The 15,744-nt window shown below is 42.3% G+C and overlaps 1 protein-coding gene across 1 annotated transcript in view; it reads left to right on the forward strand.

The window, feature by feature from the left end:
* gsg1l (gsg1-like) overlaps positions 1-12,156 on the forward strand; it is a 27,978-nt gene extending 15,822 nt beyond the window's left edge. The window contains exons 3-5 of the mRNA XM_061224585.1: positions 734-886; positions 8,005-8,116; positions 11,832-12,156. Coding sequence (XP_061080569.1) covers positions 734-886; positions 8,005-8,116; positions 11,832-12,156 — 590 coding nt within the window. The remainder of the gene's footprint in view (positions 1-733; positions 887-8,004; positions 8,117-11,831) is intronic.
* The last annotated feature ends 3,588 nt before the right edge of the window (positions 12,157-15,744 follow it).

The raw sequence follows: 15,744 nt of genomic DNA on the forward strand, positions 1-15,744 counted from the left end.
TTTTAAACTCGAGTTAATTACGCTGCAAGGGCACTGCACTCGCAATCGCATTAACATCCCGACAAGCAAGCGCGCAGGTTAGCCAAAGAGCAGTGAAGTAAATGAGCGATTAGCGTCCTGACTGATAGTGAGTGTCATTACGCAGAGAGACAGTGCAGCATTAACAACCCTAATGGACACCCTCCCAGAACAGGGAAGGTCTGTCAGCACCCCGCAGCCGCTCTGGGCCGGCTGCATCGGCTGCAGAGTCCTCCCTCGCGGCTCCACCAGTGAAGAAGATGTACGATAGAAAGGGCAGAGGGTGGACATGCTGGTTCTTGCCCTCCCACTTTGCGCAGGCCCGCTCTAGACTGGGATGAGAAATGGGGGGAAAGGTAGGCCTTTGAGGAACATAAAGCCAGGCAAAGTGTTTGGTTTGGCATGCTAAGCTTTTCTAAATCAGCCCTGTGTGGATTTGCGGGTGGCTCAGTCCCGTTTTACTTTAGTCCGTTTAGGAAGTGAACAGAATCTCAAACCGGTCATTGAAAAATTCTCCATAGATTAGGATGGATGTTTCTCTGTTCAGTAATTAATTTAAAAGATTATATATGAAAATTGGTGAGTGTGTTAGTGTGCCTGTGTGTGTGTGTGTCCTCATGGAGGAGTGATATATCTCAGTGTTTGTAATAGTGGTATAAGTAGCAGGGTCCTGAGGGTGCAGTTGACAGAAGAGCTTGCTCCCCTCTCTGCGCAGGTGTCCTCTGGCTGTCAGTGGTGTCGGAGGTGCTGTATATCCTGCTCCTGGTGGTGGGCTTCAGTTTGATGTGTCTGGAACTCTTCCACTCCAGCAACGTGATCGATGGACTCAAGCTCAATGCCTTCGCGGCTGTCTTCACGGTGCTGTCAGGTACATCCCTGCCCCCTCCCATATGCTCCAAATCCACCCCGACCCTTACACCTGCTCTCCAAGCCACTGCAAACTTCTCCACCCCCCAACACCACCCCCCTTTCCCCAGTCAATCCAAAATCAACCCACCCCACACCAAAAAGCCCCCAAATCCTTACACCTGCACATCAAGCTACCCTAAACGTTCCCACCCTGCAACACCCCCAACCACACTCCATTGCATTACTGTTATTTAGTTGATGCTTTTATCCAAAGAGACTCACAGTTGATTAGATTAAGTAGGGGCCTATCCCCTCTGGAGCAATGCGGGGTTAATCTGTGACCAGGCCCATCAGCACTCTCACACTCTCTCAGGTACAGGAGGACCATTCAAAATATCCAGCCTGTTATGTCTGTCTGAGGGGAAATAAAACATACCTGCTCACATTGATGAGTGTTTTGGAGGATGACAGCGGCCATTTTTATCTAATGCATTTCTTAGTTATTTTGTTTGCCGCCTGACAGTTCTTTATGTGCCAAGTTTGTCGAAAGGGTGACTAATGCAGCAGGTATTCTTCAAAACAGGACAGGAGCAACTATAAAATCACCAAGTGCAAAAACAAATTGAACAAATAAATCCATGAAATAAAATAAATCAGCAGAAAAACACATCCATTCCTTGTCTACTGCAAAGTAAAAGAATGGAACAGGACTCTATAATGGGAATTCAAATATAAAAGGCTAGTTATTGATTATATGACCTTTGTTTGTGCAATAAAAATGTATAAACAGGATAATTATATAGAACGATATATAGCAAAAGGATAATTAAACTAAATAATAAAAAACACAATTTACTTAATGCATATGCAGTGGCCACTTTATTAAATATTTAATATACTTCTTTTTTTAGAATTATTGGTCTTCTGCTGCTGTTGCGCATCCCACTTTAGGAGATGGTGTGTTAGGATATGGTCTTCTGCATATCTCTGTTGTAATGGGTGATTATTTGAGTTGCTGTCAAATTCCTGTCAGCTTGAACAAGTCTAGCCATTCTCCTCTGACCTCTCTCACTAACAAGGCATTTATCGCCCACAGAACTACTGTTCACTGGATGTATTGTTTTTCTCTGCAAACCGTAGAGACCGTATGAAAATCTCAGGAGATCAGTGGTTTCTGAGATACCACCTCATCTGTCACCAACAATTATTTCACAGTCAAAGTCATTTAGATCACATTTCTTCCCCATCCTGACATTAGGTCTGAACAACAACTAAACCACTTGACCATGGCTGCATTGCATGCTTTTATGCATTTATTTGGTGCCACATGATTGGCTGATTAAAAATTTGCATTAACAAATGTGTGAACAGTAATGTAGTTTGATTTGTTATAGGATTTTTGATCTTTCTATACACTCTGAGCAATGTATTAGGTAAACCTGTACACCAGATTGTTAATGCAAATATTGAATCAGCCAATCATGTGGCAGCAACTAAATGCATAAAACCATCCAGACATAGTCAAGAGGTTCAGCTGTTAGAAGTGATTTTGACCGTTGAATGATTGTTGATGCCAGACAGGGTGGTTTGAGTATCTCAGAAACTGCTGATATTCTGTGATTTTCACGTTTGCAGAGAATAGTGCAAAAAACAAAAACATCCAGTGAGCAGCACTTCAGTGGGCAAAAACGTGTTGTTAATGAGAGAGGTCACAGGAGAAGGGCCAGACTGGTCGAAGCTGATGAGAAGGTGACTATAACGAAAATAACCGCGCATTACAACAGTGTGTATGCAGAAGAACATGCAGCACATCAAACCTCCATGTGGATAGGCTACAGCAGCAGAAGACCAATAAGTCTAAGTGTGACTTACATGACTGGGAGCCGCAAGGTCGGTGGTTCAAATCCTGGTCTAGCCACAATAAATGATCCGCACAGCTGTTGGGCCCTTGAGCAAGGCCCTTAACCCCACATTGCTCCCGGGGCACTGCACTGTGGCTGCCCACTGCTCCTAATCACTAGGATGGCTCAAATGCAGAGGACAAATTACCCCACAGGGTTCAATAAAAATATATGATATTATTATCGGATAACGCTCCCTGAAACCCTGTTTTTGGCAGCAGGCCCTGGGGTGGCAGGTAAAATGAGCCAGGGCATGAGGAAGAGGAGAGCGTGTCCAGTACTCCCATTATCCACCATGTTTCTCTGCCGCTATTGCGGTGGTGCCCCTGTAGTTCCCAGCTTCCTCCGAGCCCCAACAGCTGTTTGTTTCTGGCTGGGATTATTCCGTTCGTCTGCTGGACCACGCCACTTCTTTTTGCCTGCTAATGCCCTGCAACTCCAGCGCCAATGCTGATCAAGCTCATGGATTTCCACATAGTCTCTCTGCAGTGGATGAACACATTAAAATGTTCAGGGTCAAATAGTGACTGACTGAAGACTGTGTTTTTGCTGTTGAGCTTTGGAATCAGGGCAGGTTTCATGATGTTGGAATTATATGGTTCTGTCCACATATGTATTTTGAGAGCTTCAGCTTCAATGTTTTAACACCCTAACTGAGCAAAACTGTGTTCTTCATAGATCAAAATGGCAGACACCCTAAAAGTACTCTGAATGTACAATATCAAAATTCTTTCAAATTCCTCATCATCATTCTTGCCTATTGTTGTCAAAAATATCAGTTAGAACCTTATAATTCTAAGACCTCAATAGCTGATGCTGTCCCTCATACCATGGATTAGAGCAATTAGAAAGTATTTGGCCTGAAGTCTGTGACACATAGACATCAGTAGATGCTGGGTATTGTCCCTGGAGATGCTCTGGCAGGCCTGTACCTTGTTTTGTGGGAATGTCCAAGAAACATTTGAGCAGCCAATTGTCCAAACGCTTTTGCGAAATTACAATTGGGGTGACAAGGTATGAAAACGGCAATTCCTACACTGTTCACCCAATATGGATGTTAATCAGATTAAAGCTAAAATCTGCACTTTAACACCATAGACATTGTTATTTTAAAATTCAATGTGCTGTTGTACAAAGCCAAAACAACAAAAAAACACTTGTTACTGTCCAAATACTTATGGACTGTGCTGTATACTGCATATGTCTGATTAATGCTGCATGAAGAATTTAGAAATTGCAGCATTGACAAACCACCTTTTTTTACTATATTTATCCAGTGGGCAATGTGCCATTAAGAAGCCAACTTTCATACAGTAGGACTGCTTGTTTATCATACGAATTACACAAAAAAGAAAACCTGGTCCATTGATATTTCATAGCATTTCAATATTTGTTTGTTCTGTATAAAACCTTGTCATCTTGAATGCTGTACACTGACTCAAAAGTCCTGGAGGGTGGCAGTGTCTGCAGCAGTTTTCTCCTTTCAATCAGACATTTAAGGCTCTAAAAATCATTTTAACTTCACAATCTGTTTTTATCGAATGACTTCAGTGCTGAAATACACTAAACCGACCGACACTGTTGCCCTCCAGAACTGGAGTTTGCTCAGATGAATGTTTGAGAAGAGTAGCAAATATTACTTCTGTGAACTGTTGAGAAAATCCAAATTAAAATAATTTCTATGTGGAGACAATGGTAGCGCTGCTGTCCATGATGCAGGAGACAGCGGGAGGTTGAGCGTTACAATGCATGTAAAGAATTGCCAAATAATAACAAGCCGAAATGAAAGACAAGTCATAAAGCGTGAGGATGACATTCAGCTTCAGCAAAGCAGCCCCCTCCCTGAGAGCACGTTAGCAAACAATCGTGCTTCACTGCTCAAAACCAGATAAGACGGCAAACATTGAGTGGGAGAGAGATGCTTCCTGTGCAGTTTCAGCAGACTATAGGCAGCTTGTGGGTCCAATGGAACAGTGGGGGTCATTGGTAACCCCCACTGGTCACTTAACCACTACGCACAGGGCGGCCTGTAGTGTAGTGGTTAAGGTAAATGACTGGGACCCGCAAGGTCGGTGGTTCGATCCCCAGTGTAGCCACAAGATCTGCACAGCCGTTGGGCCCTTGAGCAAGGCCCTTAACCCTGCATTGCTCCAGGGGAGGATTGTCTCCTGCTTAGTCTAATCAACTGTACGTTGCTCTGGATAAGAGCATCTGCCAAAATTCCATTAATGTAATGTAATTTAACAGTAAGGTTCGTGGGGCTGGTTGAACTTCTGAAGAAGAGTCCAGCAGCCATAGTGTGAACTTGAGACCCAGGGAATCTGAGGGGAGAGGGGGGTCACCTTTCTCTCAGTTTGAATTATGCATTGATTGAAACCTCTTCCGCTTTTTCTCTATCCTCTCTTTCTCCCTCTCTTCCCCTCGCTCTCCTTTTCTTCCCTCGCCTTTCTTACACACAATCGCTCTCTCTCTCTCTCTCCCTGTTCCTTCCCTCTGTCTCGCTTTCTCTTTCATTCTCCTGTTGAAATCAATGAAAGGAGTGAATGTAATTTAAAATGTGAATGTCATTATGAGAGTGGCGCTACACCTGCGTGATGAAACGGGACAACTCAGGACGGGATGCAAGATAGTTCAATTAGATCCGCCATTAAAAAGCTATTTGGATGGATTTATGAGACGCATTTACTTCCTGACAGGATCATATTCCTAATTTAATTAAAAGGACAAAAAAGGAGCGGACCCACTCGTGCCTTTTCACATCTAAGCATTTCCAGACTGTAACGCATTCTGCCACAGTAAAAATAGCCTCCCCTGCCAATTTAGCCTTTGTGGGGTTACAGACTGGAGAAATCTTTGAAAATATAGGTAAAAGAACAAGTTTTTACATCTCATGGAAAAGCCTAAGGCTTTGAAAGATGACTTTAATGCACAAGAAGATAATAAGCTTCATTGGGATTTAGCATACTGAGCCACTGTATAAAAAACTCTTACACCTGTAGAATAGCTTTTTTCCTCATCAGTGGTTTCCCCTACAGTTCAGCATCTCACATCAAAACTAACTCCACTGTATATATATATTATTTATGAAAAACACAAATATGCCACATATGATGCAACAGAATGTTGTTTTAATGAAATTCAGCAGATATGCGGCACACTGCTCTGATGAATTGAATACATGGAATGCTAAGCAGAGCTTTCTTCAGTAATTTGATTTTGTTATATGTGCCTGTGTGTGCGCCTGCGCGTGTGTGTGCCTGTGTGTGTGTGTGTGCCTATGCATGTATGTGTGCCTGTGTGTGTGCCTGTGTGTGCTTTTCTGTATGTGTGCTTGTGTGTGTGTGCCTATGTATGTATGCTTGTGTGTGTGCCTGTGTGTGTGTGCTGTTCTGTATGTGTGCCTGTGTGTGTGGCTGTGTGTGTGTGCTGTTCTGTATGTGTGCCTGTGTGTGTGCTGTTCTGTATGTGTGCCTGTGTGTGTGTGCTGTTATGTACGTGTGCCTGTGTGTGTGCTGTTCTGTATGTGTGCCTGTGTGTGTGCTCTTCTGTATGTGTGCCTGTGTGTGTGCTGTTCTGTATGTGTGCTTGTGTGTGTGTGCTGTTCTGTATGTGCGCCTATGTGTGTATGCTGTTATGTATGTGTGCCTATGTGTGTATGCTGTTATGTATATGTGCTTGTGTGTGTGCTGTTCTGTATATGTGCTTGTGTGTGTGCTGTTCTGTATATGTGCTTGTGTGTGTGCTGTTCTGTATGTGTGCTTGTGTGTGTGCTGTTCTGTTTGTGTGTGTGTGTGTGTGTGTGTGTGTGCCTGTGTGTGCTGTTGTGTATGTGTGCTTGTGTGTGTGCCTGTGTGTGTGTGCTGTTGTGTATGTGTGCTTGTGTGTGTGCTGTTCTGTATGTGTGTGTGTGCCTGTGTGTGCTGTTGTGTATGTGTGCTTGTGTGTGTCCCTGTTTGTGTGTGCTGTTTTGTATGTGTGCTTGTGTGTGTCCCTGTGTGTGTGTGCTTTTCTGTATGTGTGCTTGTGTGTGTCCCTGTGTGTGCGTGCTTTTCTGTATGTGTGCTTGTGTGTGTCCCTGTGTGTGCGTGCTTTTCTGTATGTGTGCTTGTGTGTGTCCCTGTGTGTGTGCTTTTCTGTATGTGTGCTTGTGTGTGTCCCTATGTGTGCGTGCTTTTCTGTATGTGTGCTTGTGTGTGTCCCTGTGTGTGTGCTTTTCTGTATGTGTGCTTGTGTGTGTCCCTGTGTGTGTGCTTTTCTGTATGTGTGCTTGTGTGTGTCCCTATGTGTGCGTGCTTTTCTGTATGTGTGCTTGTGTGTGTCCCTGTGTGTGTGCTTTTCTGTATGTGTGCTTGTGTGTGTGTGCTGTTCTGTATGTGCGCCTATGTGTGTATGCTGTTATGTATGTGTGCCTATGTGTGTATGCTGTTATGTATATGTGCTTGTGTGTGTGCTGTTCTGTATATGTGCTTGTGTGTGTGCTGTTCTGTATATGTGCTTGTGTGTGTGCTGTTCTGTATGTGTGCTTGTGTGTGTGCTGTTCTGTTTGTGTGTGTGTGTGTGTGTGTGTGTATGCCTGTGTGTGCTGTTGTGTATGTGTGCTTGTGTGTGTGCCTGTGTGTGTGTGCTGTTGTGTATGTGTGCTTGTGTGTGTGCTGTTCTGTATGTGTGTGTGTGCCTGTGTGTGCTGTTGTGTATGTGTGCTTGTGTGTGTCCCTGTTTGTGTGTGCTGTTTTGTATGTGTGCTTGTGTGTGTCCCTGTGTGTGCGTGCTTTTCTGTATGTGTGCTTGTGTGTGTCCCTGTGTGTGCGTGCTTTTCTGTATGTGTGCTTGTGTGTGTCCCTGTGTGTGCGTGCTTTTCTGTATGTGTGCTTGTGTGTGTCCCTGTGTGTGTGCTTTTCTGTATGTGTGCTTGTGTGTGTCCCTATGTGTGCGTGCTTTTCTGTATGTGTGCTTGTGTGTGTCCCTGTGTGTGTGCTTTTCTGTATGTGTGCTTGTGTGTGTCCCTGTGTGTGTGCTTTTCTGTATGTGTGCTTGTGTGTGTCCCTATGTGTGCGTGCTTTTCTGTATGTGTGCTTGTGTGTGTCCCTGTGTGTGTGCTTTTCTGTATGTGTGCTTGTGTGTGTCCCTGTGTGTGTGCTTTTCTGTATGTGTGCTTGTGTGTGTGCTTTTCTGTATGTGTGCTTGTGTGTGTGCTTTTCTGTATGTGTGCTTGTGTGTGTGTGCTGTCCTTTTGCAGGACTCCTGGGGATGGTGGCTCACATGATGTACACACAGGTGTTCCAGATCACAGTCAGCCTGGGACCTGAGGACTGGAGGCCTCACACCTGGGACTATGGCTGGTCCTTCTGGTCAGTGCTTTACCTCATAAAAATCACACCCCATACATATTCTTATCACAAAGTTCATTTGGTTGCCTGTCTTTCCCCAAACACTAAACACTTTTTTGTGAAACCTTCCATATAAAACAGTCACTCTCTGTCAGAGCTGACAGCAAATGTGCAGAGGGCAAGAATTGAACAAGCTCTTACAGCACATACTCAGTAGGTATTTGTTTCCCATCTACCACTCACAGCATAGGTGTGGGTACTTGGCAAAAGACTCAAAACAAGTAAATGTAGGCTGCCAGAAGGAACAGAAATATGTTTTCATGAAGATGTCCACACTGGGGTTCGAGAAATAAAAACAACCCTTTTTTTATATGTTTATAAAGTGCATCATTAGTTTCTTAGACACCCAGACAAATCAGAGCTGATTGGTGGGTTCCCATGGAAACCAGCTCAAAGGTGAATGTTGGCGCATATTGTTCCACACAAGCAGACACTCCTGACTGGATGAAGGTCTGTGAATTCACAACGCAGAGAATTCTTTGAGAAGAATCCACCCACACATTCGTGTTTCTCCTCACCTGGCCTGCTGCATTTCCAAGTGCAAAACCCCTGTGAATAGACTCAAACCTGATCATTAAACAGACCTGATCATTAAACGCTTCATAAAAGACTTGATAAAAAGGCATTTACATATATTTGATTCGTGCAGAATGTGTTATTAAATAGTTCTTCTGTTATTAGTAGTCCAGTCAGACAACTCGCCATTAATTAAGCAATATTTATTGAGGGTTAATGTGAATGCCAACTTTGGCGTCGGCTCTGCCTCTCATCACTCCCTGTTGTAAAGCCTGCCAAAGCAGGGAGTGACTAGAAACCCCCCCTCATGAGGGTTTTGAGAAGCAGAGCTCAGCAGTGGATTTTGAAGGCATGAATTAGGAATGGCAGGATAATTTAAGCAAAAGTGGCAATATCATGCCATATGGGCAATGGCAGCATCCCAAAATAGGCAGTGCAGCAGAAAGAGCCAGGCAGCGCAATGGCTTTAGCGCGCAGAAAGTATGATTGCACCAGGGCAGATGTGGCAGCAGCTAGCAGGCAGTATAGCATGGCAGAGCATGCAAAATGAGCTAGGGCCTAAACAGGTAATGTTGGTGCTTTATATAGCTCCTCCCATTAGATGTAAGCATCGTGTTGAGTTGTCTGTCCGAACTTGCTCAGCCAGCTTCGCATCATTAATTCTGTTGTCTTTACATTTAAATATGATATATATTTTATGTTGTCATGACTTTTCATAAAGGTTAACTTTGTGAGAATATGCATGGTTATGTACAAATTAAAATGCTTATTGTTTGCATAGAGCATCATTTGCTGTGATTTGTTACATAATTTTATTATGTTTGTCTTAGCATCCCCTCCTCATGCTATTACAGCATGTGCTATTTCAGTTTGAGAATAATATTTTCCTATACGGGATATATTTTATTTTAATGATATTTCAGTCATAATTGAATATTTAAAACATTATGTGGTATATTTTGTGCAAATGTTAAACTTACGGGCAGATGGCAAGCTGCTAAGGGGATGCTCATCTCCTCTAACACCTTTGCCAAGCCATCAAGGGGCCCTGCATTGCACTACCTTAAATCTCTCACTCTCTCTCTGTCTGTCGGTCTGAGAGAGAGAGAGAGAGAGAGAGAGAGGGAGAGAGAGAGAGAGAGAGAGAGAGAGAGAGAGAGTGAGAGAGAGAGAGTAGTATACTTGAACCATTGGTTACAGTCACTACTCTGTTATATATGGTGCCATTTTCACCATGGATATTGCCATCTTATATCATGCATCTTGGCCAAGTATGATTAATTTACACACTTCACTGGTAAATTTAGCTAACTTGGCTCCATTAAAATAATAACCAGAAAACTTCGATTCCAAAACACCCAAATACAGGGAAGGTCAAATTGTCTGAAAATTGTGTGCAGCTAAGTGATTTAATTTTCATTTTATCTTTTCCTTTATGGGAGGAAAACACAGCTATAAAACATGCAATGAAAATAAGACGCTTTAAAGTGAACAGTTTGCGGCGTAGTGATTATGAGAAGTTGTGGTGGTGTGTGACATGAGTACAGAGGCAGAGCGTTTAGTTCTGACAGGCTTGAAAGTGCCATTTACATTGGCTGGGATACCCCAGCTGTTCTATCGCCATTAATCCCAGCTTCTCCACCTCCCCGACCCACACCTCCCTCCCCACCATATGGCCCATTTCTTCCTCTCTGCTCTGCTTTTTAAAGATCTGATGATGCCTTCAAATGAAATAGCCCACTGCTGATTATGCTCTCAGGTTTTTAAAGGCTCATTTTGTGTGGAAAGGGTTGTGTATCTCTCTGGGCACATTATCACAACTGTTCAAGTGTGCAAACGATTGGTTCAGACAAGTTTATTATTCACTGCTCATCGTAACCCCACCCTTTTTCGGTTCGCCTCTATCATAGGTGCTTGTACACGCTTGGACGCATGTGTTCAGCCGGACGTGTTCTCAGGAGAACATTTCCAAGTTCTGACTTTTTCCAGGAAATATAAAATTCATTTAAGACATTTTGGATATGCATGTGAGGTAATAGTGATAAGATAGGACTAAGACGGATTACCATGATTCATTTTATAGGTTGAATTTTTAAGAATTCCAAGCTTATCAAATATTGTGGTAATTAATTGAGAACAATAAGGTGCTGTGTTTCTTCAATGCACTGCATTTCGGTGTCAGGGAAGATCTAGTTGGGAGTAGAAGTCATTGATGGCAGTGCTGTGTTTGCTTGCCTGTGATTTTTTTTTGTCCTGTGCCACACCCCTCTCATGAATTTTTATAACATAACATATCAAGACAGAATCCAGAATTTTCAGTGTTACAATGTATGTACGCTACGCTAGATGTCTCTTCATTGATTTGTCATATTTCATTATACCTCCTCATTCAAACTGTTCTGGTGATGAATTGTAATGTATTATTGGATACAATCTGCTCAAGTGATTAATTGCACCTTCTTATTTTTTATTTTATGTCATATGTCATTTCTGTCCAGTTTTTATTTTTTTATTATATTGCACATAATGGATATTAACTATCCTAATATTAGCCATGTTAACTGTAAGCACAGATTACCTGTAGTAACCAGTGGGTTAGCCTCTTCTATTAGCCTTCTCTGCTTCCAGCTGGTACATGGGCTTATCGTCCAAGGTTAACATGCTTATTTGCAAAGAAGCTTGTCCAAGGACAAAAAGAATAAATCATAAGATTTTCACAAGATCATGAGATTAATCAAATTGGATCTCACTTCACTACAGCAAGTGGCCCCAACCATGATCCTGAACAGCCACATGGCCTGCTGCATTGTTTGTAATATATATATTTAATTGCTCAATAAAGTCATTAACACATGAAACCAGAGTGACATTCAACAACGTGCATATTCACGGCAATGCCCTTTGCTCCAATTTCTGACTTCTGGCTAATGCTGGCAATCCTCTATGGCAACCGTAAAAGTTTGGCAAACTTTTGTTAGCTGAATTATCAGCCTAATAAGTGCTGAGTAACAATATAAAGCAGCAGCAGATACCGGCTGTCCAGGCCCAGGGTTGGAGACCCCCTGTTGTCGAGCGGTTGTGGTGTAAATGTTTTCAGTTATTGACCCTGTGTCCCCCACCCATTCTCTCCTCGTTCCCCTGACCCTGACCCCCCCCGCAGCATGGCCTGGGGCTCGTTCACCTGCTGCATGGCCGCCTCCGTCACCACCCTCAACTCCTACACAAAGACGGTGATCGAGTTCCGGCACAAGCGCAAGCTGTTCGAGCAGGGCCTGCGGGAGGAGCAGACCATCCTGGACCAGGAGGCCTTCCACTACTTCCGGGACCGCTCGGTGCAGTCCATCTCCGGCTCCGTGGAGGTCTTCCAGGCCCAGGGTCTGGCACCGGGACCAGGCGGTGGCAGGGGCAAAGCACGGGGACCCCCGGTGGCCACGTCGGTAGACCTGGGGGACAACCCCGACTCTCTGGGAGAGGAACAGTGCTGAGGGGGGGGGGGGGCGTTCGGAGGACCGCGCTAGACCCACGTTTGAACCTTATCGAAGGACCGTGGATAGAACATCGGCAAGAAACGAGCCCTCTCTGACTGCAGACGGACGTCTCTCCAGAAGTATACATGCATAAAATATTTTTTGGGGCCAAGGATATGAGGGGTAAAAGAGAACAATAAAATGTATGTATTAATGTTGATATGTTAATGAGTGGTATCAATTTGAGTAATTGTGGAAAGGCAGGGACATACCAACAATCCATATTTGATTTAATTCCAGACTTTGAGCATACTGTTGGAGCCGTTGGTTAGTGAAACTGAGGAAAGGTCCGCAACTGGTAAGGTTTGTGTGGGGACTAAAAGAGTATCTTGATTTCAGTGTGGGAATTTGGGTATGCAAATTTTTTTTAGGACTGTATATCACTGCCATTCCTAAATATATTTAATTTTATGATCAAACTGCTACTTTCTTGCCTTAACTTTGCGTGACAAAAATATGCAAGAATTTCACACTCCAAAAACAGTGTCAAAACTCACAATGTATTGGAACCAATGGAAACCTTGTACAGTAGTACTTTAATTTGTCACTCAGAGTTAAATGGCAAACACCACTGAGGTTAATTTCAATGACCAAAAGGAGTGAAACTCTTTATGCAAGATTACAGCTCTGTTTATATCCTGGTTGTCTGTGTCTGTGATTGTTTATGAACTTTGCTGGATTCTTACCATAGAAGGTCAATGACAAAATGTATTAGACATTTGTCATTCTTGATGTAAATGTACACAAACAAAAGGAAACTACTCGTTGTCTGAATGCATACATTTATTTATGGTTTATACTCTGTTTTCTCTTTTATATATATAATTACAAAATATTTCTACAAAATGAACCACTATTATTATCATCATGTTTTCAATGTGGCAGGCACTGCTGAGCAGAGTGAACAGAGAAACAGGAAGTACAGTAAAGAATTCAACACACATACTGCTGACACTGCCCAAGTAGTGTTGTCATTAGACAGAATTATAGCATTCATGTACAACTGTAAATTATGCATCCTTGTGATGTTGAACTGTAATCTCTTTGTGGGAATCCTCATTTCTGGACTGGTCTTATATTTGGTCAAAACAAAATGATGAGAATGTATTCAAAGATTTTCTATTTTTAGGGATTTTGTGCAATAATGTATTTAACCTTACAAAACATATTTTGCAAAAAAAATGCTTAACTTTAAAATATATGAATGGCTTTTTAGAGTTTGATATGTTAAGTAATTTGTTTATATTTAATTTGCTTTTCACCATAATTGTAATCAGGTTGCCTGCCCCATTTATCAAACATTCAAATTTTCTTCAAATTGAATTCAGAAGTTTAATTCAAATTCATTCATTAATATCTTGTCCCAGAATCAAATGTATCAGATGTTGTTACGTTTTGGCAAAAAAAACCTCTTCTGTTTGATGACAGTGCTGGAAGTGAGAGAAGTGTTCTGTTACTGACTACTCCTGGCACTGTTATAACATGCAACTTAAACACAAGTGAGAGAAGTAGATGTAAGAATTGTTTTTCTTGGTTAGTATATATTGCAGTACAGCATCACTGCAATGATTTACATAGGGGTGGCCATGGTTGGGGTGATTTTCCTATAAAAACAAAAACAATAATGCATGAAGACATTTCAGCTGTTAAAACATAGGAAATCAAGTTCAAAGTAAAAATGTAACTCTGATGCTGCTATATTCCTGTGTGATGATGTGAGAGGGATGGCTCCATCACAGCTCATGTCTTTGGCTCCCATGGCTAACATGCTGTCCTGAAGATTACTGATAACATGGAGGCTACTGTGCTCACAGCAACCATTAAATGTGTGGTCTTCATGCTGTAAAAGCTGTTTCTCCCTCAAGGGTGATTCAACGGTATCATACAAAGTGTGACATGGCATGTTACTGAGAAGGAAACTTAGTAAATAGCAGAAACATCATCAGCTTGAATTCCAGAAACTACTAATAGATAGAATAATTGGACAGCACCCTCAAAACAGATTTGTAATTTATGTATTGATGAATTCAATCTCTGAAATGGCCATCCTGAGTAAAATCCAGACCTGGGTTAAATATGTAATTGTTGCAGTGTTGTGCTGTGCTGTGTGGCGGGGTTTGTACTTTTTGAGAGTATTTCACAGGTTCCAATACACCAGGCAAGCTCAGTAAAGCGTAATATTTGAGTCGAAAACAATTACAAAATTGACCCAGGTTTGGTAAAATCAGTGAACAATGTCCTTGTGAGGGTTTATGAAAATCTGACCAAATCTTTTCCCTGATGCCACCATACCTTGTGGTTGTTTATCACCCAAAGTTTTTTTTTCTTGACATTGAAAGCCTTAACGATTAAAAATAGATTCCCCATTTATACCATTTGTGTTTCTTTGCAAGAACATAATTGTGTTTTGAAGAGAATAGACTGAGAATAATGAGCAAAAGAAGACAGGTGACCAGCAGACAGAGCAGTTTCACGGTCTGGTTCACAGTCTGATTCACGGAGGAGATTCGCTGGTCCTGAGGGGTTTAGAGGCACCATCCGGCAGGCAGCTGATTGATACCTGGTGCGGCAGGTGACTCGAGCTCCCCAGCTAATCACTGACACTGGTCTTCAGGTTATGTTCTGTCGGAACGAACACCAGGGCCACAGATACTCAATTTGCCCACAAGATGTTCAACATGGCACTCGTTCCTTCCACCGCGAGTCTGCGTCTCAGAGGCTCGGTCTGGTCACAGGAGCACATGCAGTTCATACACAAGCGATTTTTGTCAGCTTGTGCAGTACCTTCCTGCATGTTTTTAAATTCCTTAGTTTTGGAGGTTTCACCCAGACCAAGCTTCTTCATGAATATTTATAGAGAGGCAGAACATTTGGATTTTCAGCTTCAATGACAGGATATGACTATATGCATATACAGGAGCTAAATATCTGCAGAATCTCTGTGCTCCAAATTGCACCAGTTAATAAGAGGGATCTTTGCCAAACCATTCTCATTGCAAAGTGTGATGCTCTTGCAGGTTTTTTTGTCAGTACCAGCATTTTTAAATGGAAAAGAGTAACCCAGAATTTGTCATGTGAAACATGCTCAAACAGGACACAGCTTACCATATAATTCAGCAACGTGACACAAACATAACAGCCTGGAGGTCCTTCTGTACTTCGCATAGATTTATATCCATAGATTAATAATTAATTAGATGGTTGTGCTCAGCATTCAAATTCAATTTTGAGTGGTGGGGGGGTCACAGTAATCAAGCAGTCCAAACAGGTCTGTTTTATATGCAGCTAAAGGCATTTCTGAATCTCTGTGTTAAGCACATTTACTGCATGGGAGTGTGGTTTTTGAAGCTCACTGTGAAGTTACTGTGTTATCAATCAATGAAAACTTGTTTATGTATCTGACAAATATAATGAATTGGGTTTAGTCCCACAATGGTAAACATACTGTATAGCAGGATAAATTATATAAATTCTTATAAATGCATGTTGTCCTTGTTTTCTGTCTTGACAGTAATATTTTAATCCAGTGGAAAAATCAGCTGAATG

The sequence above is a fragment of the Conger conger genome, chromosome 16 (genome assembly GCF_963514075.1).
Source record: "Conger conger chromosome 16, fConCon1.1, whole genome shotgun sequence".
Taxonomy (NCBI): domain Eukaryota; kingdom Metazoa; phylum Chordata; class Actinopteri; order Anguilliformes; family Congridae; genus Conger; species Conger conger.